Source organism: Amblyomma americanum, chromosome 7, assembly GCF_052857255.1.
Source record: "Amblyomma americanum isolate KBUSLIRL-KWMA chromosome 7, ASM5285725v1, whole genome shotgun sequence".
In the NCBI taxonomy this organism is placed as follows: domain Eukaryota; kingdom Metazoa; phylum Arthropoda; class Arachnida; order Ixodida; family Ixodidae; genus Amblyomma; species Amblyomma americanum.
Window position 1 is genome coordinate 60,938,308 of NC_135503.1, and position 22,325 is coordinate 60,960,632.

The 22,325-nt window shown below is 45.5% G+C and overlaps 1 protein-coding gene across 1 annotated transcript; it reads right to left on the reverse strand.

The window, feature by feature from the left end:
• Positions 1 to 4,190: 4,190 nt before the first annotated feature.
• On the reverse strand, positions 4,191 to 22,282 carry LOC144099211 (serine/threonine-protein kinase 40-like). The gene is made up of 8 exons (XM_077632353.1): positions 21,910 to 22,282; positions 21,234 to 21,319; positions 20,989 to 21,123; positions 17,453 to 17,680; positions 13,794 to 13,962; positions 13,037 to 13,181; positions 11,013 to 11,132; positions 4,191 to 10,349 (listed from the first exon to the last, which is right to left on the reverse strand). The coding sequence occupies exons 1-8, from the start codon at positions 22,019 to 22,021 to the stop codon at positions 9,971 to 9,973; spliced, it is 1,374 nt and encodes a 457-aa protein (XP_077488479.1). The 5' UTR covers positions 22,022 to 22,282; the 3' UTR covers positions 4,191 to 9,970.
• Between the last annotated feature and the right edge of the window lie 43 nt (positions 22,283 to 22,325).

Here is a 22,325-nt window from a genome sequence, read left to right on the forward strand (position 1 = left end):
ATAGCACCAGTATGCACCGTAATCATAAAATAAACAATCACAATAAAAACTAAATAGTAATAGGCAGGTACAAATGTACATAAGCAAGATGGTAGCCCGTACACAGTATGTACACGTCTGTGCAAACTGAGAGCCACCCATAAAGCGCTCCCATGCCGACACCTGAAACTAACAACATAAACAATCGCTTTCTAACGGTAACTCAGAGGATAGATTTTGTCGCTAGTGTCAACGTGCTAGCATGAAGATAAAAGCACTTTCTTGGATATCTCCCACCCGGGAATATGTCTTACTAAAATATGTAGGGTATACACATATGCTGTCCATTATTTGCGAATGTTGCTCCAATTTTAAGCTTGTAGGTTAGGCAGTGCTATTTTGGATCATAATGGCATCCTTCTTTTTGACGTTAGTGATGGCTGCATTTTATGAATGTAAAAGTACTACAAGTGGTGAAGTACACTGATTTCTTAGGACTTTTGTTTCACAATATCTTAAACTCTATGCAATTCCCAGGTCACTGAACAAAATGCTTTTACGCCGAGCGTAACCAGATGAGGAGATAGAGACATATTCAACTTATGCATTGCACAAAAGATTTTCTGACATAATGCTTGTCAGCACGTCCACTAAATGGTGTTTTCTGCACGTTTTACACACTGGTAAACTAGCAATGTGGTGATTCATTAAGCATCTTTCAGGATTCAATGGGAAAGGTGTTTCAGCAGCTAAAAATGATCAGAATGGCGAGAAAAGAATGGAAGGCCTTGTAAAGCTATAAAACGGGAGCCGCCGCGGTGGCTGAGTGCTTATGGCGCTCGGCTGCTGGCCCGAAAGACGCGGGTTCGATCCCGGCCGCGGCGGTCGAATTTCGATGGAGGCGAAATTCTAGACGCTCGTGTGCTGTGTGATGTCAGTGCACGTTAAAGAACCCCAGGTGGTCGAAACTTCCGGAGCCCTTCACTACGGTGTCTCTCATAGCCTAAGTCGCTTTGGGACGTTAAACCCACATAAACCAAACCAAAACAGGGTTTTTTTTTTCTCTTCGTTTCCATTTCTGTGGCTGGGCAGGTACAGCACCAATATTGGATTTCAAGCAGCCTCTGATATCAGTTGCTCCGCAATGAACACATTTAGCATGTTACATGCAAAGGTATCACTGTGCTGACCGGTGATGAATCTGAACAATTGCTATTGGCAATGCCATCACTCCACATGTACCACACGACACATTCTGTTTTGAATGAACGTGCAGACTTCCCACATTAGCCATGGCTACAGCATAAATGACAGCATCAGTCAGAATGACTGGAGCATTATGGAAGTAATGTCAGAACAAAAGTGGTGCATATGTACTACACACCGTTGCATGGCTCACTGACCTGTAATACCTTTTGGCAGTTTTCTCTGCACATGTGAAGCCAGAGAGGTTAACCAGAAGGACGCTTGAGTTGGCTAGGAGCAAAGTGACACGTTTCTAAATAATAGTTGTCACCTTATTACCAATCTCCACCGCAGGCACTGCCGAAAAGTTGCACGATAATGAGGTCTAGCAGAAGCTCAAGTGGCATACACTACAGTAGCCAATGGGTAATTCGGACTTGTAGGATATTTCGGACCTCGATGAAGCACCGTCAGTCACCCCATAGAAGCACATACATATTCGCCACGGATATTTTGGACTTCAAAAGTCCGAAAGTTTGATTTTCCGGACTAATTTCAGTCGCCTGCGGGCCAAAATCTGCCATTTTATCGGCTTTTCGCCAGTGCAAAAGGCGTCATTTTGGATTGAGGTGGATATACTCTGCAGTTGGATTGGCTTGACATAATTTCTGTACCTCATTTTTGCCAGTAGAGGTCCCTCTGATCTTTGAGACATCGAGGTGGCAGTCGGATTGTCATCGCTGTCAACTTGCTTTTGTCGCCAATGATGTCGCAGACAGTTATCACTTGTCTCATACGTTGAAATTTGAAAATTGGCTGTTGGGGAAAGGAAATTGCGTAGTATGTCTCACATCTGGACAGACGCCTGAACCACGCATTAAGAGAAGGGATAAAGGAGGGACTGAGAGAAGAAACTAAGAAAGAGGTGCCATAGTGGAGGGCTCCGGAATAATTTCGACCACCTGGGGATCTTTAACCTGCACTGACATCGCACAGCACACGGGCGCCTTAGCGTTTTGCCTCCATCAAAACGCGGCCGCCGCGGTCGGGTTCGAACCCGGGTGCCCTAACCACTGAGCCACCGTGGCGGGTCTCATACATTCGCCATTCGCCGTTTCGTCACGTGGGTTAACCCGACCACGTCGACCGAGTGGCACTCAGTCTTCACAAAGTTACATCCGTTCGCCATTTTGTGATTGCATCGAGCGGTTCCACCGCTTTGAACGAACAGTTCCTTGTCTTTGCGTGTGTTTGATGAGCGGTGCGGTGCGCACTTGGGTTGTGGACAACATGGTGCCGCCGGGTCTGTCAAAGAAGCGTGGGAAGTATTCAACTAAACGCCATGACCTTGCTGTCTAGCGTGTACAGTGAAAGTACAGCTTTTGTGCAAATACAGGCGCAAATCGCCGTCAGCAAGAGAAAAAATCAGTTAGATTTTTAAACCATTTTCATCTGAATAAAGTGATTTTTTTTTGTACTGCAGGGATTTTTCGAATTGTTCGATTATTCGGACCATTTTTTGGGTCCCTTCGAGTCAGAAAAATTGGTCGGCGACTGTTCTGCTCCCCGCAGTACACTGATGGTCTACAGAAAGGCAACTGTACACATAGAAGCAATATAAAAGGGAACATGGGAGCTCGTAGCCTCCATACTTCACAAAGTGCTGCCACCAACAGCCAGTGAGAATGGGCAGCACCAGGCACGTGCATGGAAAGAGCAGCCGGCTATGCGCCTTTGCTGCCGATTCTCGCCGGCTCTCGGCAACAACACTTCACAAAGAGGAGCAGCCACATGCTCCCGTGTTCCTATTCATATTGCTTCCAGCTGTATGCAAGTTTTGCAAGGAATTTGCCAGAGACTTGCCATTCTTTGGTTGCTGTAATAAACCGGGGCAGCTCATCCCCAGCCACATACAGTCGGTCTAGTGCAAGACAAGACCACCAGGTGTCCCCATCTTGTGCCAGCTCTGGGCACCCTACTCCAGCAGATTTCATGCCCACTTAGCTCTACATGACCAACTTCCACTGTCAGCTAACTTTCCGTACACTTACAATCTAATTTGTCACATCAACAGTCTACCAGTAATCTCCTCTGCAAACTACACATCCTGTATAGCTCCACTTCTTACCTCAGTTACAGGCAAGGTATCTTCAGTACACATCTGTTTGATCAAATCCATGCTGCAACCTTTCTGCCTCTTAACATTACACTGAAAATTTGTCCTTTCACCACTTGTGTTGCCCTTACTCAAATTTCAAGCTTTTTACAGCAATAATGCTAAGGTTCCCGGCAAATGCATAATAATGTTTCTCAAATTAATCACCAAAAAGCAAAAAACAAAGCTACCAACATTGTCGCAGCACATCAGTTGCATTCAGGAGGGGCCACGGATGCAGCTGAGGCGAGCGTCGTGCTCTGAATGCTTCACATATGCAGGAGACCATAGCCATGAATGGGTGGCGGGTCACACAAAGGACAAATACTCTTGGGAACCTGACCACAAACGTACTGCACAACAAGATGCTCAACTCTGTGCCGACACAATTCCCACACCAGAAAGTACTCATTGTAACCCTGCCAAAATGTAAACACAATTCATGCTCAAGCATGGCAGTATTCAAGGCAGATACAACAATCGCAAAAGCACAAGGTGGATAAAAATTGAAAATTGTGCGGTTTAATGTCCTAAAGCAAGACAGTGACTATGAGGGACGCCATAGTGGAGTGCTTCGAATTAATTTAGACCATCTGAAGTTCTTAACATGCATTGACATCGCATAGCGCACCTAATGCTGATAATCCACATTACCACGGGTGCCACCACCAATAATTTTTGTTTTTTAGCTGCCAAGTTTCAACCTCGCAGGGAAGTAAATCATTTAAAAGGCTAGAGACAAAGTGTTTGTGTGTCAGTATTTTTGCCTTGATAGCGCTCTAGAGGCATAATCATAAAAATGAGCTCAGGAAGCCAACTGCAGTGAGGGTATTAGGTAGATTCTCAGCCACTTTTTTTCCTATCAGTTTTTGGTTCTAGTAAGCGTTGATGCACAGCTCCTGTATAATGCCACACTCAAGCTGTTGAAGCATCGGTGATCCTGTGGGCTTATAAATCTCTGATGCGATGGGAAGTTCATATGCTCACATCGCCATCATTCGCCAGCAAGCACTCCCTCAGAATCTTCATCACCAATCGTTGCCCAATGGACACATAAATGTAACGGTATTTTGCTCTGCTCAAGTAGTACAGCACTTGTCAATTTCTGTGTGGATGAAAAGGTTGAAGTGACCAATATTGACAATCGTATTAAATCTTGTTCCGCTCTATGCCTGTGACTGAAACTCTGGAAGGCATTGCTATACATTGAAGAAATGAATCGGATCCTTTGCTAATGTTCTAAACTTTGTGTTTGTTCTTCTCTAAATACTATATTTTTTAGGAATATTGGCAAGCTAAATTTCTTAATGTCAGAGTGCTTGTGAAATAAACCCCACCCATTTTTATTCTCCTCATAATGTTATCACAGCTGTGGTCTGCCATGACTAAATGGCCTAGACAGATGTAAGCCTTTAGAACTTTCAGTGCCTCATACGGTCACAACTGTTGCTCCTTCACTACACTATTCAACTATAGATTTTATAATTATTCTTTTTAAGCCAGCCATCATATTCCAGGTTACGAAGTCCTGAATCGTTCACCGTAATTCATCCCTTGAGAATTCTGCAAATTTGCAGCACGACATTTACGCTCACACTTAAGTTGATGCTATACAGCTCGCAGCTGTATAGCATCAACCTCATGCCAACACAAAGCGTGCTGAACTACTAACGAACTGCTATATCCAATTGTGCTTCTGCAGCCAACAACTACACGTGGAAAAAGAGACTAATGAATTCAGTCCAGCGCGGAGGGAGTGCGCAGCACTCATTGGCCCTCAGCATGAACGCATGCAAAGAGTTAAATAGTAGACAGTTTCTCTGCGCACACATAATACGGAAAATTCAGTGTGTGCTAAGCACCAAACAACCATCACTGTGACAGTACATACCGTACTAGTATAACACAAAAACTCTCATTCACACGGATACCTGGTACCAGACAGGTTTGGTACACATTAGAACAATGCACGACCACTGCAGCAATAACTAAAGTCACGATGTGCAATTACCCAGCTGTTTTTGCCAGGAACACAAAATGATGCACCAATTTTCACCTGGAATGAGGGTTTATGGGCATGAAATGGGGCAAATAGCTTAATGAAGTACACACAGTGCAAATGAAAAGGCACTCAACATTCAAAAAGTGCCTCAACAAAACAAAAAACCACCAGATTGGTTCCAAAAATAGCTGCACCTTCAGGAGAGAGTACACATCAGTTATCAAAAAAACAAAGCCATATGAGCAAAACCCATTGAAGCAGGAACTCTCTGCACTTTGTTATCACAAGGGCCCTGGGGAAAGTTTAAAGGGACACGGAGGGAAAGCTCCACCTAATTTTTGCTCTTAGTAAAGATTGGTTCTATGGTCATTCCAGGCATGGCGATGCTTCTCTGACAGCAAAACACACATTTACTGCTAAGAAAATTGGTATTTTATGGTTTTTAGGGTTTTGACATCCCAAAGCGACTCGGGCTTTGAGGGATGCCGTAGTGGAAGGCTCCGGCAATTTCAGCCACCTGGGGTTCTTTAATGTGCATTGACATCGCACAGTACACGGGCCTGTAGCATTTCGATGGAACCCGCATCAGAAAAATTGTATTAAATATTTATCTGCCACTCAATTCAAACTCCTGACGTCTACACGAAAAAGGACTCCATGATCACAATTTCGAAGTTAATGGAGCAGTAACCTAGCCTCTGGAATCCGTGCAAAAAAACCGCGCTGATGGTTTACTTGCCTCCCGCCGCAGTGGCTCAGTGTTTAGGGCGCTCGGCTACTGATCCGGAGTTCCCGGGTTCGAACCAGACCCTGGCAGCTGTGTTTCGATGGAGGTGAAATGCTAAGGCGGCCATGTGCTGTGGGATGTCAGTGCACGTTAAAGACCCCCAGATGGTCATAATTACTCTGGAGCCCTCCACTACCCCTCCACTACGGCACCTCTTTCTTCCTTTCTTCTCTCACCCCCTCCTTTATCCCTTCCCTTATGGCGCCGTTATACTCCATTTCATACATCAGGTGCAACGTTGTGAAAGGTACGGAAGTAGTCCGCACGGGAAAATAAAGGGGGGCGTGTTACTCCGCGCTTGTTCCGTGGCCGAGTGGTCTAAGGCACGAGAAAGCGACAGCGTGTCGTCAGCAGCAAGAGTGCATTTAATCAAGCTCATGACAAATGTATTATGTAATAGGCCTGCAGGCAAAGCATTTACTATATTTCACTCACCACAAGGAACGCACTACTTTTTGGTCGCGGATGCACACAGCGTAAACAGGAGCGCTAGCTTTGACAGCGTTGCAGCTGATGTATGAATGGAGTATAGATGTCTGCTGATATGGGATACAGATAGTGCGCCATTTCCTTTCCCGAAAAACCAATTTTTCATTGTTTACTTGCAAAAGGCCACTGATGGCGCCAGCCGCATTTCATTTTGTGGCCGTTCCCACCATATAAAACCTTCGTTTTCAGCAAAAGTAACATCTTTGTCGTTAGAATGCAGCAGCGTAGCTCTGCTAGTGAGCTGAGCTAGATAATGAACATATCAATACACTCCAACTTCAATTTGTGCTCAGTGGCCATTCATTATGCACGCCTAAACTTTGCCGTAGCACCTTGCAAATTATATTAAGTACATCAAAAATTACAAGGCATGCTAGGATTCATTTACACAATGTCACGCAACTACCTAGTTAAAACATGTAGCATTTAGGAGTTTTACAACACTCCAAAAAGGGAGACGAACCGTCAAGTTAATGTCCTCCCCTTTCAGCCATAGCATATAATTTCAGGCTGGCTCATACAATGCAGTGGCTGCACTAATCACTAGAGTCATTGGAAAAACCTCAAAGTACCATATTTGCTTTCCTCACACTGCCTGTCATGGAAGGTACATGGCTACCACACCCCAATGCTGCCAGAACAGGCAGCACCAACTTTTGCAGGTAATTTTCTCGGAACACCGCCCTTCGAATGTCTCCGGGCTTTCCCCCTAGGACGTGTGTAAGTGTGCAAGGCGCTACTCAAACGAGATTCAAAATTATTCTTTCCAGTTTCTTTCAAGTATTAGTTTATGATATTGCTGAAGTTGGCTGTGCAAACTATGCAGAGCTTTAATTTATCACAGATTATAGCGATGCAGTGAAGGCAGACGAACAGGTCACCACCAATACAACTAGTACTCTGCATGAAACTTTGGGTAAAGACAGGCATACACCTTCCAAGTGCGATGGTATGGAGAGGAGGAATACGGTACTTCAGAATACTTTCCAGCAACTCTGCTAATCATCAAGAAGCGCTGACATCTGCATTGCATTAAAAAGTAGCACAAGAACGCAATGAACAAGGGGTGGAACGGGACAGGTCGTGTATGCGTCAGTGCAGCCTGTGCACTAAGAATCGCTCCAATTTCATGCCTTTCCAAGCACTGTCAAAAACGTGGAAGTAACCTGCTGTTCAAAATGATGAAAATCTTATTTTGCACAGAGACAAATTCCCCTGTGAACAAACTAAGGCAAGCATTTTTACGACAAAGCATGGAAACCCGTGTGTCAGCCACAAGACCTTAGTACAGTAAAACCTCTTTAATACGTTTTTTTTTTTAATTGCGCGACAAAACGCATTATTCGGGAAAACGTATAATCCAAACCGCCTGATTTTGAGAAATGTAAGTGTTGAATGAGGTAAAAAGACATTTATTGACAATTTCACTTTATAAAAATGTTGATTGGCACTTTTTGGCACAAGAACTGAACAGATCCTATTCCAGTGCTCACTGAATTCAGTCCGCGTTTGCGCTGTCTTTAGCGCGGAAGGAAATTAGTAACGCATCCGGTCCGTCGATGGCAGTGACGAAAGTAACCAATACCTCTTCCTTGTCATTTTTCGGATGCTTCGCCCCTTTACTCCAAAGTACTGTGGGAAAGCCACCGCGGCAAAGTACAATGCATCGCTGTAGTTCGTAGAAGTTTCGCCTCCTTTCCCTTATGTACCACGAAGAAACCTCAGCGTTCCTCCTCTTCATATCGCGTCCCCGCAGAAACGGCCGTCGCGAATGCTAGCGCGCCGTTTTTACTTTTTTGTTTTTGGTGGTGGTGCTTCGCCTCATTGCATCAAGGCACTGAAGAGAAGCCACCACGGCAGGCGACTGTCGCAAAATTGTCGCGTGCCCTCTCGTTTGGCCCACTTGTTATGTTTGCACATGTGCGCTTGGTCAATAAACGTATTACACGACCACAATTTGTCAAAATTTTAAACGTAGTAGCCGGGAAATCGTGTTTTCCGGGAAAGTTAGTGTAACTCTATGGGACATTTTTAATGTCCGTGATTTTGAGTGTACGAACCAGGAAATCATATGAACCGAGAACATATCAACGTGTTTTACTGTACTGCTGTCCTCAAAGTCGCTATCCTCCTGTCCGCCCTTACATGAAAGCAAATTCTATAACATGTGTAATGGTCGAGTTCAGTTACATTTGCCATAACAAATTTCTTTGGATGCTGAGACTGTACATGATTAGCATGCAATGTATCCATGCACACCCTGTTCTTTTGTTTAAAATTAAAATATGCATTCCTTTGCAATAAATGATAGAAGCTAATGAAGCACTTGTCCTATAATCTTTTAGTTCCTGTCCTCTGTGTTTGTGCTAACAATAAGTTCCGAAAATTCACTCCTGGAATGACAACAGTTTGTCTCTAGGCTCCAATACTCTCCCGAGCTTCTCGATGCTAAGAACATGCTCTACTTTTGCACGTGGCAACTCTGCTGCCATGTTCAGTTGAATACACCAATTATTTTACTGCAAGACATCTTCCACCTTGCTTGTTTTTCATTCGGCAAAAAAGCAACCAAACACTTCCTTCTAATGCTGAAGCCACCAACGAAGGGCATCTTCTACAGGCACCATTGCAACACGACTCACACCGAACCAGGTCTCCTGCACCAGCGCGGATGCCTGCTGTGGCAACAACTGATGACAGACTGACAGCACAGGACACACATTGTTCATAAGGAAACAAATCTAGCACCAAGCTACAGGAAACTGGGTGCAGCTGTTTTTGAGTATGCATGTTGATATAGTGCACCTACCATATTCCAGCTGGGCCCAGATGAAGCCAGCAGCAGCATATTGTAAATCCTGGTTACATAGCACGTGCGTATCTCAATATACTGGTTTAGTCAAAAGATTATGCCACAGACTAAACTCCAATGCTACGAGACAGAGACCCTGGACACAAGATCGCTCATAATGCCTCTTTTACCAAATAAGGTTTTCTACTTTCACTCCATTTTTAAGACCTCAACTTAAAGTGGATTTACTGCAGTACTATCACATTCAATGCCACGTGCAATGCCCATGTACAATGTCCAAGTGCATGTCACAGCATGCTCCTAGGATGGACAGTGGCACCAATGAGCTTAACCCTTCACAAGTGGCTGTCAGTAACTGGCCTTGCAAGTGAAACCACTAGCAATATCAGACTGTGGTGGTTAACAGCAAGATTGAGTGAGCTGCTAAGCAGTGTAGGTATGGTGATATCCTGCCGCTATCATTCAACCCTGAAGTGCCCTGCAGGAGGTTTTTGTGCGTTGTAGGTCGCTACGAGACTACACCCAAAGATCAAAACAAGCACACAGCATGCCTCAGGACAGTCAAGAGCTGGGCGAAGAGGAGTGACGCAAGATGTTGTGATAGTGCATGCTCTCGATAGCAGTCAGGGGTCGCGCGTCTTCGTGCACTCGCTGGATGGGCAGCACACCGGGCTGCCTCCGCTTGGGGGCGGCACCGACGACAACCGGCTTGCGCGCATCCGGCACATAGCCAATGCCCAGGCGCGCGCTAAAGATAAGGTCTCCCACATTTCCTCTCAGGGGGTGCTGCAGTTCCGTCAGTTCGCTGGAAGCGGAGGATGCAGCTGCCGACCCGTGGTGTTCAGGGCGCTTGGTAGTCGCCGTTTCTTCGTCACGGGCGTTGCTGTCGTCAACATCAGGTACAACTTGAAGTGGTTTTCCGCTTGTGGCCAGGGTGTTCCTGTCAAGCAGCAGCAACAAAAAAAAAGGGACAGACAGTGACATTAAATCTATGTGTGCAAGACAAGATGCAATTCTAAACAGACACTGAGGACATACTGAAGTTGGTGTGCACCGATAGATTACTGCATTATAATTAGAGTCATTACTCGCACTGAAAACGAAGTTGTTATAAGCAAGAAAAGGCCAAAAAACAAAATATAGGCATGGTCATCACCAGCCAATTCCAACCACATGACGATGCAGTGGCTGGTGGCACTCCAGGCATGTCCTGAGTAGCATGCTGTGTCATGCTCGTACACTCTCATGTTCAGTGAGCAAGCGGCACACAGCGGCTGGTGCAGTGCCAGCACTGTTGTCAGTGGGCCACGTACGACATCAAGTTTTTGGGTGCGGGCCTTGTACTCTATGAGCCATTGGCAAGGAACTCTGATAAATCAGGCATTTTCACTAAGACTGTGCAAAACTGGCAAGTTAAGGCTTGCACCATAACTGAAACAACGCATGCGTCCCTTGCAACCATCAGCACTAGCACCATCAGGTTAAATCCACTCTCAGAGTGAAATGATGAAAAGGGAAAGCACAATGAACGCGGCAAAGAAAGACTCACAAAGTATACATGGGCCGGACCCTTAGGTGCCACGCCCCCCCTCCCCTTACGTACCACATGGCCAGTGTGCTTCCCACAGACTCGAGCACCTCGTCGGCCCTCATCCTCTGCTTGGGGTTGAGCACCAGCAGCTTGTGGATCACCATCCGCGTGTTCTCCGACAGGGGCGATTCCCTGCATGCGCAGATATGAAGGGAAGGGCTGAATGTTGCGCTGCCATCAAATAAGGCAAGAACACTGGCATACAGTAGTGCAGGGACGCTAGCAACTTGTTGCCTGGTATATATAAAATGAGGCTGCTGTGCTCAATTTATTCTGACTGCTACAGGCAGTGAGCCGATATCACATGCGTTACTTACGAGAAAATTCTATCGATGCAACCACCTTTCATATAGCATCTAGCCACAATTCCTGCAAATTAGGCACCTACCCCTACATGACAATACCTCAGCACTTCTTGTCCAGCAGTAACAGTCGAGCACACTTCTAATGAACGCTTGGTTAGCACGAACAAAACCAATGTGTACATTAAGCATTAGGCATGTGCAAATATTAAGTAATTTTCAGTATTCGGTCGAACAGTAAAGTATTCGATATTCAATTTGATCCGAATGTTTGGAATTCAAAATCTTGAAGTATTTGTATCAAGCGAATAACACTTCTGGAACTCTTTCTGCCCGCAATTTTGGTCGAGCGTACCACCACCGGAATGACACCACGGCAAGTGCACAACCAAAGCCCAAACTTCAAGCCATGTGCCTCTGCTTCCACGCACACGCTAAAGCTGGCCTGTGCATGCTCGTGGCAACAGATGTGAGCAGGTGGAAGCGCAGTGCCCAGATCTGTACCTGCCAGGTGTCTGCAGCCGCGCCACCTGTGGTGCGCACGTGCCGTAACCAGCACAGCGGGAGTGCATCAACAGAGATTTGGCGCAGCACAATCTAATCCCACGCGCCTCCAGTATGCACGTGCAAACAGCAAATAGCTAGCCAGCCTCTGGCGCCCAGTGCCATCTTCAGAGTGATCCGTGCATGCACAGTGGCTCCCCGTGGAAGTGGATCACACTACGCTAAATGTCCCTAATTAAAGAACGCGCAGCTCCCTCCAATTCCGCGGAGCGGGTATGAGTTGACTGCAGCTGCCACAGCCACTTTTCTCCACGTGAAATTCGCTAAATAAGCGCGACGGCACAAGCATGAAGGGGAGCTAGCACGGGACACATGGAGATTGGTGTCCCTTTCCAACGTCTGACACGCGGCGGTGCTTGGGCGCACGATGCGTGCACCTCACAGGAGTCACGGAGCCACCACTTAAAAGCAACAGCTGCGCAACGACGTAACTACAATTAAGAGCAGCAGTTAGAGGCCCCGCATATAGGTCTCATACCCGACAGATACACTGGCACCGCATGTAGGTCGGCTCCCCCAATTCCCGACTGCCATTTACGACACAGCTTCAACGAGTGGGACAAAGCTTCAATGTATTCTCTCTTTTTTTCATGTAATGGCCTTGAGTTCTTGAAAAACTCAATTTTGAAAATGCCTATTGTGCCGTTCGACCTTTTCCGTGTCGCAGAAGTCTTCAAAATATTTGCTTCGAAATTATTCGAAGAAAATTGCTATCCACTTCGAATTCGCATCAAACAAAAAAAAAAAACACTGTTTGCACATGCCTATTAAGCCTGCCAAGTGTCATAAGGTGTTCATGGAGTACATCAAGGCCAGAGGGTACAGTTTGATGAATCCATGTGCGTGGGACCTGCTTAGAGCAATTACAGAGATGAATATAAAGAAATAGAAAAAGTTGACAGGAGACAGGTTGTACATATGTATGCAAAGGACAAAAAGCTGCCTGTCACATAGCCTCACTATCACCAGTGCTTGCGTGAGCACACCCTGAAGGATGGATAGCCGAGATGGCTGGTACTAGTTTATTTTGACAGTAGAAGACACAACTGGATTGCAACACAAATCGAAGACAGACACATACGCACACAGCCCTGCACTTCGATGTATGCTGTGTGAGGAGCAAGGAACCACAGACTAGGCTGCTTAGCGGAGAGCAGGGCGAAGACTCACTTGGGCAGGGTGAATTCAGCAGCCTTGATTTTCCTAAACAGTTCCTGGGGGTTGGAGTCGTAGAAGGGGAACTGTCCGTAAAGCATGGTGAACAGCACCACACCCAGCGCCCACATGTCACTCGGCTTGCCCAGGTAGGGCTTCCCTGCGAGGCAGATATGGGTACAGTGTCAATGCACCTTAGAAGTCATCATTAGTACTCACACAGCAGCTACAAAGCAAGCTTGCCCAGGCTCACATCCACCATCATCACTGGCTGTGACTGTGATTCAACAGGCTGGTACAGCTTGAGTAAAGCTAGGCCAGATTTAAATGACATTGTGCAAGCCGTTCACGAATAATTTGCAGAACTCTTTTCATAGCGACACGAGCCACACTAACTGCTCACTACAGACAAAATGAAAAAGCAAAGAACGGCATCCTATTCACAGGCGCTGTAAATGTTTATTGACCTGATCGTACCATGCATCCCAAGCACCAATTTGGACAAATGGCTGTCGTACTAGAACTAAATGATGCTCACGATCTAAAAGGCAGTTTTCCTGGCACATTCAAAAGCACCTGCTAATCACAATCAAGCCCATCAGCTAACAGCTCTAAAGGAACACAGAGGACAATGCCATCCAGTATTTATTCTTAGTGAAAATCGATTTTAATACCCTTTCTGGATATGTTGATGTTTTTCCGGTGCCCAATCTAGTGCCAGGAACAGTGCCCATTCAGGCAAGCACGCTGCGCCCTGCACAGCACAACCCACCACTGAGCACGTCAGGGCTGATGTAGGCAGGACTTCCGCGCTGGTCCTTGAGGAGGTCATTCTCGTTGATCAAGTGCTTCCCCAAGCAGAAGTTGGTGATGGTGACCTTGCGCTTGCGCTTGTCAAACACCATGTTGCCCAGCTTCAGGTCCCGATGCACTATATTCAGCTGCACACAGACGGGGGACGAACAACATGTGCCTGGTTAATTTACGGTTTACGGGTGTTTAACGCCCCAAAGCGACTCAGGCTATGAGGGACGCCGTAGTGAAGGGCTCCGGAAATTTCGACCACCCGGGGTTCTTTAACGTGCACTGACATCGCACAGTACTCACGGGCCTCTAGAATTTCGCCTCCATCAAAATTCGACCTCTGCTGCCGGGATCAACCCATGTCTTTCGGGTCAGCAGCCAAGCACCATAACCACTGAGCCACCGCGGTGGCTGCCTGGTTAATTAAGGAGCAAAGATAATATGAAAGTACTTTCAGTTTTAGAGGGACAATCATTTACGCCAATCTTATACAGGCATCTTGAATGCCTTTACACAAAATTTATAGCAAACAACTACCATATCGTGATTACAACTATAGCTTGGCTATTTGTATATAGAACTTAATCCAATTTACCGTAAAAACCGGAATATAGGTCGAACTTTTTTTCAAAAAACCATGGCGAAAAGTAGACCCCCGTCTTATATACCATTCATTGGCGGAAAAACTACGGAAGTCTTGCAACGATGGGCGGCTGAAGTCAACAGCCTCCATCACCATCGCCATCAGCAGCAGCTCAGAGACGTGGCGCCTCCATTTTGCATTTCCGTTGTTCCAAAGCTATTTTGGTTAAAGGCTGCTTTTTCACATTTTATTTAAAAATGAGCGGAACACGACGGGAATTCACCGTCACCTTCAAGAAAAACGCAACTGGGTACGCGGAAGCTCACGGAACCTTGTGGCACAGCACAAATTTGGAGTATCTGAAAAGAGCATTTGGTACTGGCGGAGGCAGAAGCTGCGTATTGCAACTTGCAACAACCAGAGGAGAACATCATTACGTGGGCGGACCGCAGCGTATCCAGAATTGGAAGGAAAGGTTCTGGAGTTCGTCCGGGAGCTGCGTGCAAGATCGCTGCCTGTGACTGCCGAATTCATCCGCGTGAAAACGGTAGAGATACGGCACAGAGCGGCAAAAGAAGCGAGAGTAAACGCGTGTGTACGCATGCGCGTACCTCGTTTGTTTTCGCCGCTCCGTGCCGTGATGATAAGATGCTCACAAACACGCGGGTCGATGGACATGCGGTACTGTTAAAAAATTGGCCGGGTGTACATATGAGCAGCATTTAAATGAAAATAAATACTATCACCATTGTGCAACCTGTTGATTCGCATTTGTTTGAAGGTAAGGGCGACTTTCGGTACTTTTTCCATTGAAAAAAAATTTTTTTTTCCTTTTTAGAATTGGTTAGTTGGAGGGTTGACCTATAGTCCGGTCTTTACGGTAGTAAGCATATGTAACTGATCATACTGGTGCCAGAACAGAGTACAGTTAAAGCCATTGCTTCAGCCAAGTTAAAAATTTAGCACACTCTCCGGTAATTGTGATGTGCGCCTAAGCTAGCCTGGCTGATTCACAGTTCTGTGCCACTTCGAATGACTGGTAACAGCTACAATTTTTTCAATTCCAGCAGCAAGTATCATCAAGTCTTGTGAGCTATTTCCAATGTGTCAAGCTGTGTTTCAAGCAAGGCATTTTGTAACCAGCACTCCCTTCAACTATACCAGCTGGAACTAGCCCTTTTATGCCATGGAAAATTTCATTGCATTTGGCTTTCAATACAGAGGAGTAGTACCTAGTCAGTTTTTCTACCCTCAACCAGCATGCAAGAACTTTATAAACTTTGTCATCTCAGCTTTTAGACAAGGCATAAGTGACTGTAACAGGCATGTAGTGCCTCTGTTGCCAGCATGCTGCTAAACATGCACCCTTGAACACACACACACAAACATGCACACACTTTGAAGGATATCTATGAGCTAAACGCACACATTAAATACTTGCACACAGATTTTCCACAGCACTATGGTATCTTCAAAACATTCATCACTAATCACTACTGAGGTCAGCTTGCACTTAACACACCTTACTGTTCCACCACAGTACTGACAAGCACTCCTTAGCATTGTTCAGCCCACAGTGGTAAAACTTTAATCACAGTGTGACACAATGTACCCCCTCCACTCTCCTGCACTCGTCAACACGTGACTGGCGACCGCGATGTCCCTCTTGCCACTCATCACCTCCCACCTTCTCTTCCCTCTCGCTCCCTCATATCCCTTGAAAGCAGTTAAGGGGATTTACCCCTCTACACCTTGTCATCTTGTCTCTTGCCAACCGAGACTTCACACTCCAATGCTGGACACTTTTTGTGATAACGGGCATCCGCATCATCACCAGCCTGACTACGCCCACTGCAGGACAAATGCCTCTCCCATATCTCTCCAATTAATCCTGTCCTGTGTCACATCGTCCCCGCAAAGTTCCTAATCTCTTCCACCCGCCTAATTATCTGCTGCCCCCTGCTGTGCTTGCTTTGTCTCAGTATTCAGCCCATTACTCTTCAAGGTGCACTTACGAGGAATCTGAACTCGTCTTTTTACTCCAGGAACTCTGTCTACACGTTCCGGGCATTCTTAGAAACTTGGAATTATTGTCCTGTGCAGCCAATTGCTCTAATTAAATTGGATTAAATGTCCTGGCTCCCACCTTTTTTTTTTTTTAACTCAACGCGGTAGGTAGGAGGAGTCAACCAACGTGTCAGCCATTCGTGTGGCGGCTTGCCGCTCTGCCATCAGCAGAGTGATAAGTAAATCAAGGAGTCCACGTGTATTTATATTTCCGTGGGCTTAATTTGCGGCTATATTGTCTACGACTGAAACTTTAATCACAGAAACCTAAAAAACAAAATAAAAGCGAAAGCGAAGCTGCCACGGGACTGGCTTACGCGTTGGTTGACTCCTCCTACATACCGCATTGAGTTCAAAAAAAGGCGGGAGCCGGGACGTTTAATCAGATTTATTTAGGGCAACTGGCCGCACAGGACAATAATTCGAAGTTTCTAAGAATGCCCGTAATGTGTAGGTCGAGTTCCCAAGGTAAAAAGAAGAGTTCAGATTCCTCTTTAATGCACCTTTAAGGACCATTGGTTATGTTGATGGGCATGCTATTGACGCATTACAAATTGTTTCAACACCAACACACTGCAGTTTACTTTGAGATCAGCCAGCAATGGTGAAATCTACACTTCATTTCTTGGCAATTTCTATCTTTAAAATATCCATTTTCAGAGAAAGTACTGTCTTTGTTGTCAGAATGTGCTAGACTATTTGATACTGGTGCCTTTTTGAGGACAACACTGTGAATTGTGGGAGGGAGAGAGAAACATGAATTAAAGAATAGATGCCTGCTGATGAAATCCAAGCTGAAACCGAGAAGAAGAAATGTACCTGGGCAGGGCACGTGTTGCCTTTTCAGCACTTGACAGCTCAATGTGGCTGGGCCAGCACAACCTTGCATGTGCTACCCCACACTCACATCTTAGCCAAAAACTGGCTTGGTCTTCCAAGAACAGCGCAAGTGCAAAAGGTCTTGAGGCACGACTGACCCTGTGCAGGGCGCTGACGATGCGCACAATGTCTTGGAAGATGAACAGAGCCTCCCGCTCCTGCAGGCGTTTCTCTCGGATGACGTAGTGCTGCAGGTTGACCAGGTCGGCCGTGTCTGTGCCAAAGTCGTGCCGGCACAGGCAGTCTAGCACCAGGCACAGGCGCTGCTGCTGCCGGCCCGTGTACACCAGCCCCTCCGGAGTCTCGCGCATCTCCCATGCACGGTCCTGGGGCACCACACAAGGCACATCACTCTTAGCAGCACTGCTGTAAAAGGGCTTCCTTTGTAAAAAAGGAAAGTACCACAGCTTGACAGCCCCAGAATGCTAACGACGCTTTTAAATATCTCCTGAACTATACCTTCAGGACCGAAGTGAGAGACACTGCCAAGGGAATCTGAACTGAGGGAATTGAGGGAATCTGAACTGCAGACACTTCAATCTCGTCGCAAGTTGCACCGACTAAAAATGTTACATGGGATTGTTAATAACTTAACAAACATTCATTTTGAGACCTACATGGCATACAACACTTCACGACCAACGCGCAATAAACACAATTTGACAATCATGGTGCCACAGTGCCGAACGAAAGCGTATCAGTTTTCTTTTTTTCCAAGAACGATATTGGAATGGAACGGGCTTCCGTGTGACGTGGTCCGTTTGACAGACCAGAAGTCTTTTTTATCTGCTGTCATATCGTCATTTTAAGCGCAGTGTATTCGTTCATGCTCTTTTGTTTGCTTTCTTTTGTATTTTAGGTAACCGAGTGCATTTAACTTTGCTCTTTGTCTTTCTATAAAACCCTGTGTGTTAGCTTTTGCTTCTTTATCCGCATTTTTACTTGCTTTGTTTTGTCGCGATGTACGATGTATCCTTGTACCACTCCTGCCTTGGCCACCAAATGGAGGCTGGCAGTATTGAATAAATAAATAAATAAATAAAATAAATAATCCCAGGAAAGAATTTTTATTTTCACGCAAGCATTTCAAGCAATGAAACCCTGCTCTGTCCACTATACCCTTGCTCATACCCTGCTACATGCATAGCTTTCTCGGGCCTATCAGAGTATGTAAGCCTGTCACCTATGACACGAAGGCACACATTCTTTCTCTATTTTCTTCCATTCCCTCTTGTTTCTTTGCGTACATGTACACCCAGGGCCCTTCACTTGAATGCGTGGTCTCGCCGCAATGCACACAGCAGGACTATATTTCCGAAATGATCCTAGGCATGTGTTCTACCTGATACACTCTTCACATGGTATGCAAACCAGCTTACGTACTTTTTAATATGGGGGAAAAAAATTACATTTCACATCCCCAATAGTGCACACCATAACTGTGCAAAGAAAACTGCACAGCCTTGTCAAATATCCACCTTTAAAATTTGTCCTTGTTGGTTCTAAAGAAGGATGTAACTGCAGATAGCATCTGCCTGGGTGCAGACATATGCACCAAAGCTTCACTAATTTTTTACACCCCAAAAAAACAGGAAAAGGAGAATACACGAGAGGAAAGCTGTGGAAGAAAAAGGGGGCAGTGCAACATGAAGATTGAGAGGAAAAAGAGAGCAGGCACTTATCACGCACAATCAAAAGCCAACGAAAATCTCAGAAAAATGCTACCTTCCTGCAATATCATGTAGCTCCACTTAAGTGAATGTTAATAGTACTAAATATTTCTTTGATCGCAAACCCACTCTATCTTGGGATATTCCCTTAACATTGTATAGTTAGATAACACATTCAGCCCTCTATTCATTTATTCTCACAACAGTGAGCCACACTGCTGACAATGAGGGAGGTTACTGTGAACGGCTCAACATTCATTTCGACCACTTCGGGTCCTATAAAAGGGACTGACAATTTACCAGAAAGTGATGTACTATTGCTATGGCGCAAGGGGAAGGACTTTGCCACGTATTGACAGAGTCACGCTTTTACCGTATGGCTGCCTTCCTCGGAAGCATGTATGATCTAACTGACTGGAAACTGCACTGGTACCCCCTTTTGATATTCTGCTCATTCTCGCCTCCCTTCTAGTGTGCTGATGTGTTGTGTGTTGTTAGAGTGGTTTGGTGTCACTTGCTGATTTTTTGTTGATGTTTCTTACACAAATAGCATCATTTCACTATAATGAATGAATTAATTTTACTCAGAAAGGAAGACCCCAAGTCACTGGTATAAATACCATGCTAAAAAAGAACATATATGCACATGTATAATAATAGAATTAGGGCCCACATTCTAACTTCGGTCCCACAAAAGAGTGTATCTTAGTCTGGCAAAAAAAATGCATTTATTACATTTAAAAATTTTCCCATCACTCAATTCAAACATGCGACATCTGCAACAAAAATGACTTTGTGACCACCGTTTAAAGTGAATGGTGTTGTAGCCTAGCTTCTAAGATCCGTGCAAAAAACGGTGTCAGCGCAGCACAGTTCACTTGCAAAACTGACCGACGGTGGCGACACCTGTATTTCATTTTTTGCTCTTTTCTTGCTTACAAAAGCTCAGCTTTCGGTGACAGTGATGCCTTTATAATTAAAACGCCGTAATGTATCGATACATGCCAACTTCATATAGTTCGCAGTATCTCTCTAAAGTATATGAAAGCTTCAGCATGCAAGCAATTTTACACTTCACCTCCAGCCATGCACAGTTACTTTACCCAGCCATGAAAATCACAATCTTCTGTTGCCACGATACAAGATGCCACGACTGCTGAGTCACTACCCTGTACACAGTGCCCCTGTCTCTCATGAAAGTCGCACGACACAAACTAGAATGAACGCACTCAGTTTCACAGGCATTATTTAAAACTGTAAGTTATCCAAAGAGCTATCATCTAAGCAGGCGATCTGATTTAACCTGACCACATCTGATTTAGCAGTCCCCTCAAGCAGGGCCCTCATCTCAAGTTGAAATTAACCAAACGTGAGTCATGTGTTGATGACATTACTGTATTTTTGTTAACCATCACAGACATTACATTGTTATATCTTTTCTCATGCACACAACAGCCCCACTGGTGATATGAAAAGAGTGCAAACTGTACAGCAGAAAAAAATATAAGAAAAATTGGGAACTTTAGTCAATTCAGTTGCTGCAGTCATCTGAAATCAAATTCATAGAACCAATGGGCATACCAGAAACAAAACTGACATTGAGCATTGAGACACAGTATAGCCAGGGCAGACGCATGTTCATTTGCCTGAGCCCGACACAAGATGCCAGTTCGCTGGCCCATTCATTATCTGTACACCCGTTACACACCGATTAATCCTTTAGAGCCTGTAGTTTCACACGTGTGGCTAAAACCTGCAAAATGTGCTCCAACAAGATGTGCTCTGCATGTAACTTTTCAATTTTTATACACCTAAGACAGGCCAGCATATGCGAGCAGACACAGAAATAGAACGGACACCAACGAACGCTGCTCAATGTGCCTGCTCAATGAGCTGCTACAGATCAGGTGACTGTGGGGCATTTTCATTCCCCCGCAATGAAACTAAGCAGCTGCTCAGCTTGCCTTGAATATGCCGTGGTGGTGCACGACACCGTCTTGATCGTGCAGCATGGAGAGCAGCGAATACTCGGTGTGCAGCAACATTTTGCCCTGCCGGTCCTCTTGGGTTTCCTCCTCGGGGTCTTTTATGATGAGCACCTGAAATAAACAATGCGATCACTGACTGTTACGGGCATGGTCGATGCCAAAGTGCAGGATAATTGTGTATCTAACGACATGCAGCCCACTTAACGGGTGAATCGCAGTACCTTAATAGTGTAAAATTCGTCTGTGCCCTCTTTTTTCGCCAGGCACTGCGTGATGCTGCAGACTGGTGACGTTCCTAGTTTTGGCCCTGAAAAGTTGATGATGATGTATTGATGAAAGAGAACACTCAGCAGAGCCATAGTGCATGAAATATGGACAACAAGCCGTGAACAGTTTCAATAAAACCAAATGAGAGCAAAAAATCTAGCGGCTCTAGTTTGAACTAATGGCAACTAGGCAGCGGCAAAACATATAACGTACATCACTTTTAAATTTGCGTCATCGCAATTCCTTTGAAAGCAAAATGCTTTTATACTAAAAGAAAGACTGAGGTAATTCGTGTCATAACCGATCGCCAAGTCAGCGTGTACGCCAGTACTCGCATCTAATGATAAAGCCTTTAATGGTTTAGGATTTTTTCTTAAATGTCAAAATGCGTAGGCTATGATATACATGCTGTTGTCGAGGTCTCCGGATTCATTACGGCTACTTGGTGGTTGTTTACGCTCACTGATAGACATCTCAGTACACAGGCGTCCGCAAATAAAGAAAACGTGAGAGGTCTTGTTAACGCGTGCGTCATTTATGTTTTCGACAGAGGCGCTGCAGCAGTTTCTTACAAAAAGCAGCCGTGGCCGCGAAACGGCCTCGGCTACAAGCATGAGCAAGACCACTTACCGAGTAAGTACGGACCGGCCTTCCTCACTGTATTCATCTTGACAGGTGTGCCTTCTTTCGGGCACTCGCTGCTCGTCGAGGGCTGCGGGTCATCGTACCTAGCCCGCTTCATGCTTACGTGCTTGAGGATCCGCTATCCGAGGAAATCATTTGATTGCACTGTCTCATGCGTCATTGACGCACAGCCGCAGCCACGAAATAAAATACGCAAACGCATATCAGACTAACGTTCGTTATCTCCCGCTTGGCCGAAATACTTCCCTCAGGTCAACTTCCAGCGCGAGGAAAACGAAGGCGCTAACAAATCAACCAAGATCGAAATAATTTCGAAACAAACCAAACAGCAGACATCACAACGCCGCCATTGTTATCTGCGCCGCAGAAACTACACTGCTTAGCGTACTGTACTTTTAACG

Excerpts from the sequence above, each read along its gene's own strand:
- LOC144099211 (XM_077632353.1), bottom strand. The coding sequence starts at position 22,021 with ATGAAGCGGGCTAGGTACGATGACCCGCAGCCCTCGACGAGCAGCGAG. Across the intron at positions 21,320-21,909 it reads GGCCGGTCCGTACTTACTCG|GGCCAAAACTAGGAACGTCA; the intron begins GTAAGTGGTCTT and ends TCAACTTTTCAG. Across the intron at positions 21,124-21,233 it reads ACGAATTTTACACTATTAAG|GTGCTCATCATAAAAGACCC; the intron begins GTACTGCGATTC and ends TGTTTATTTCAG.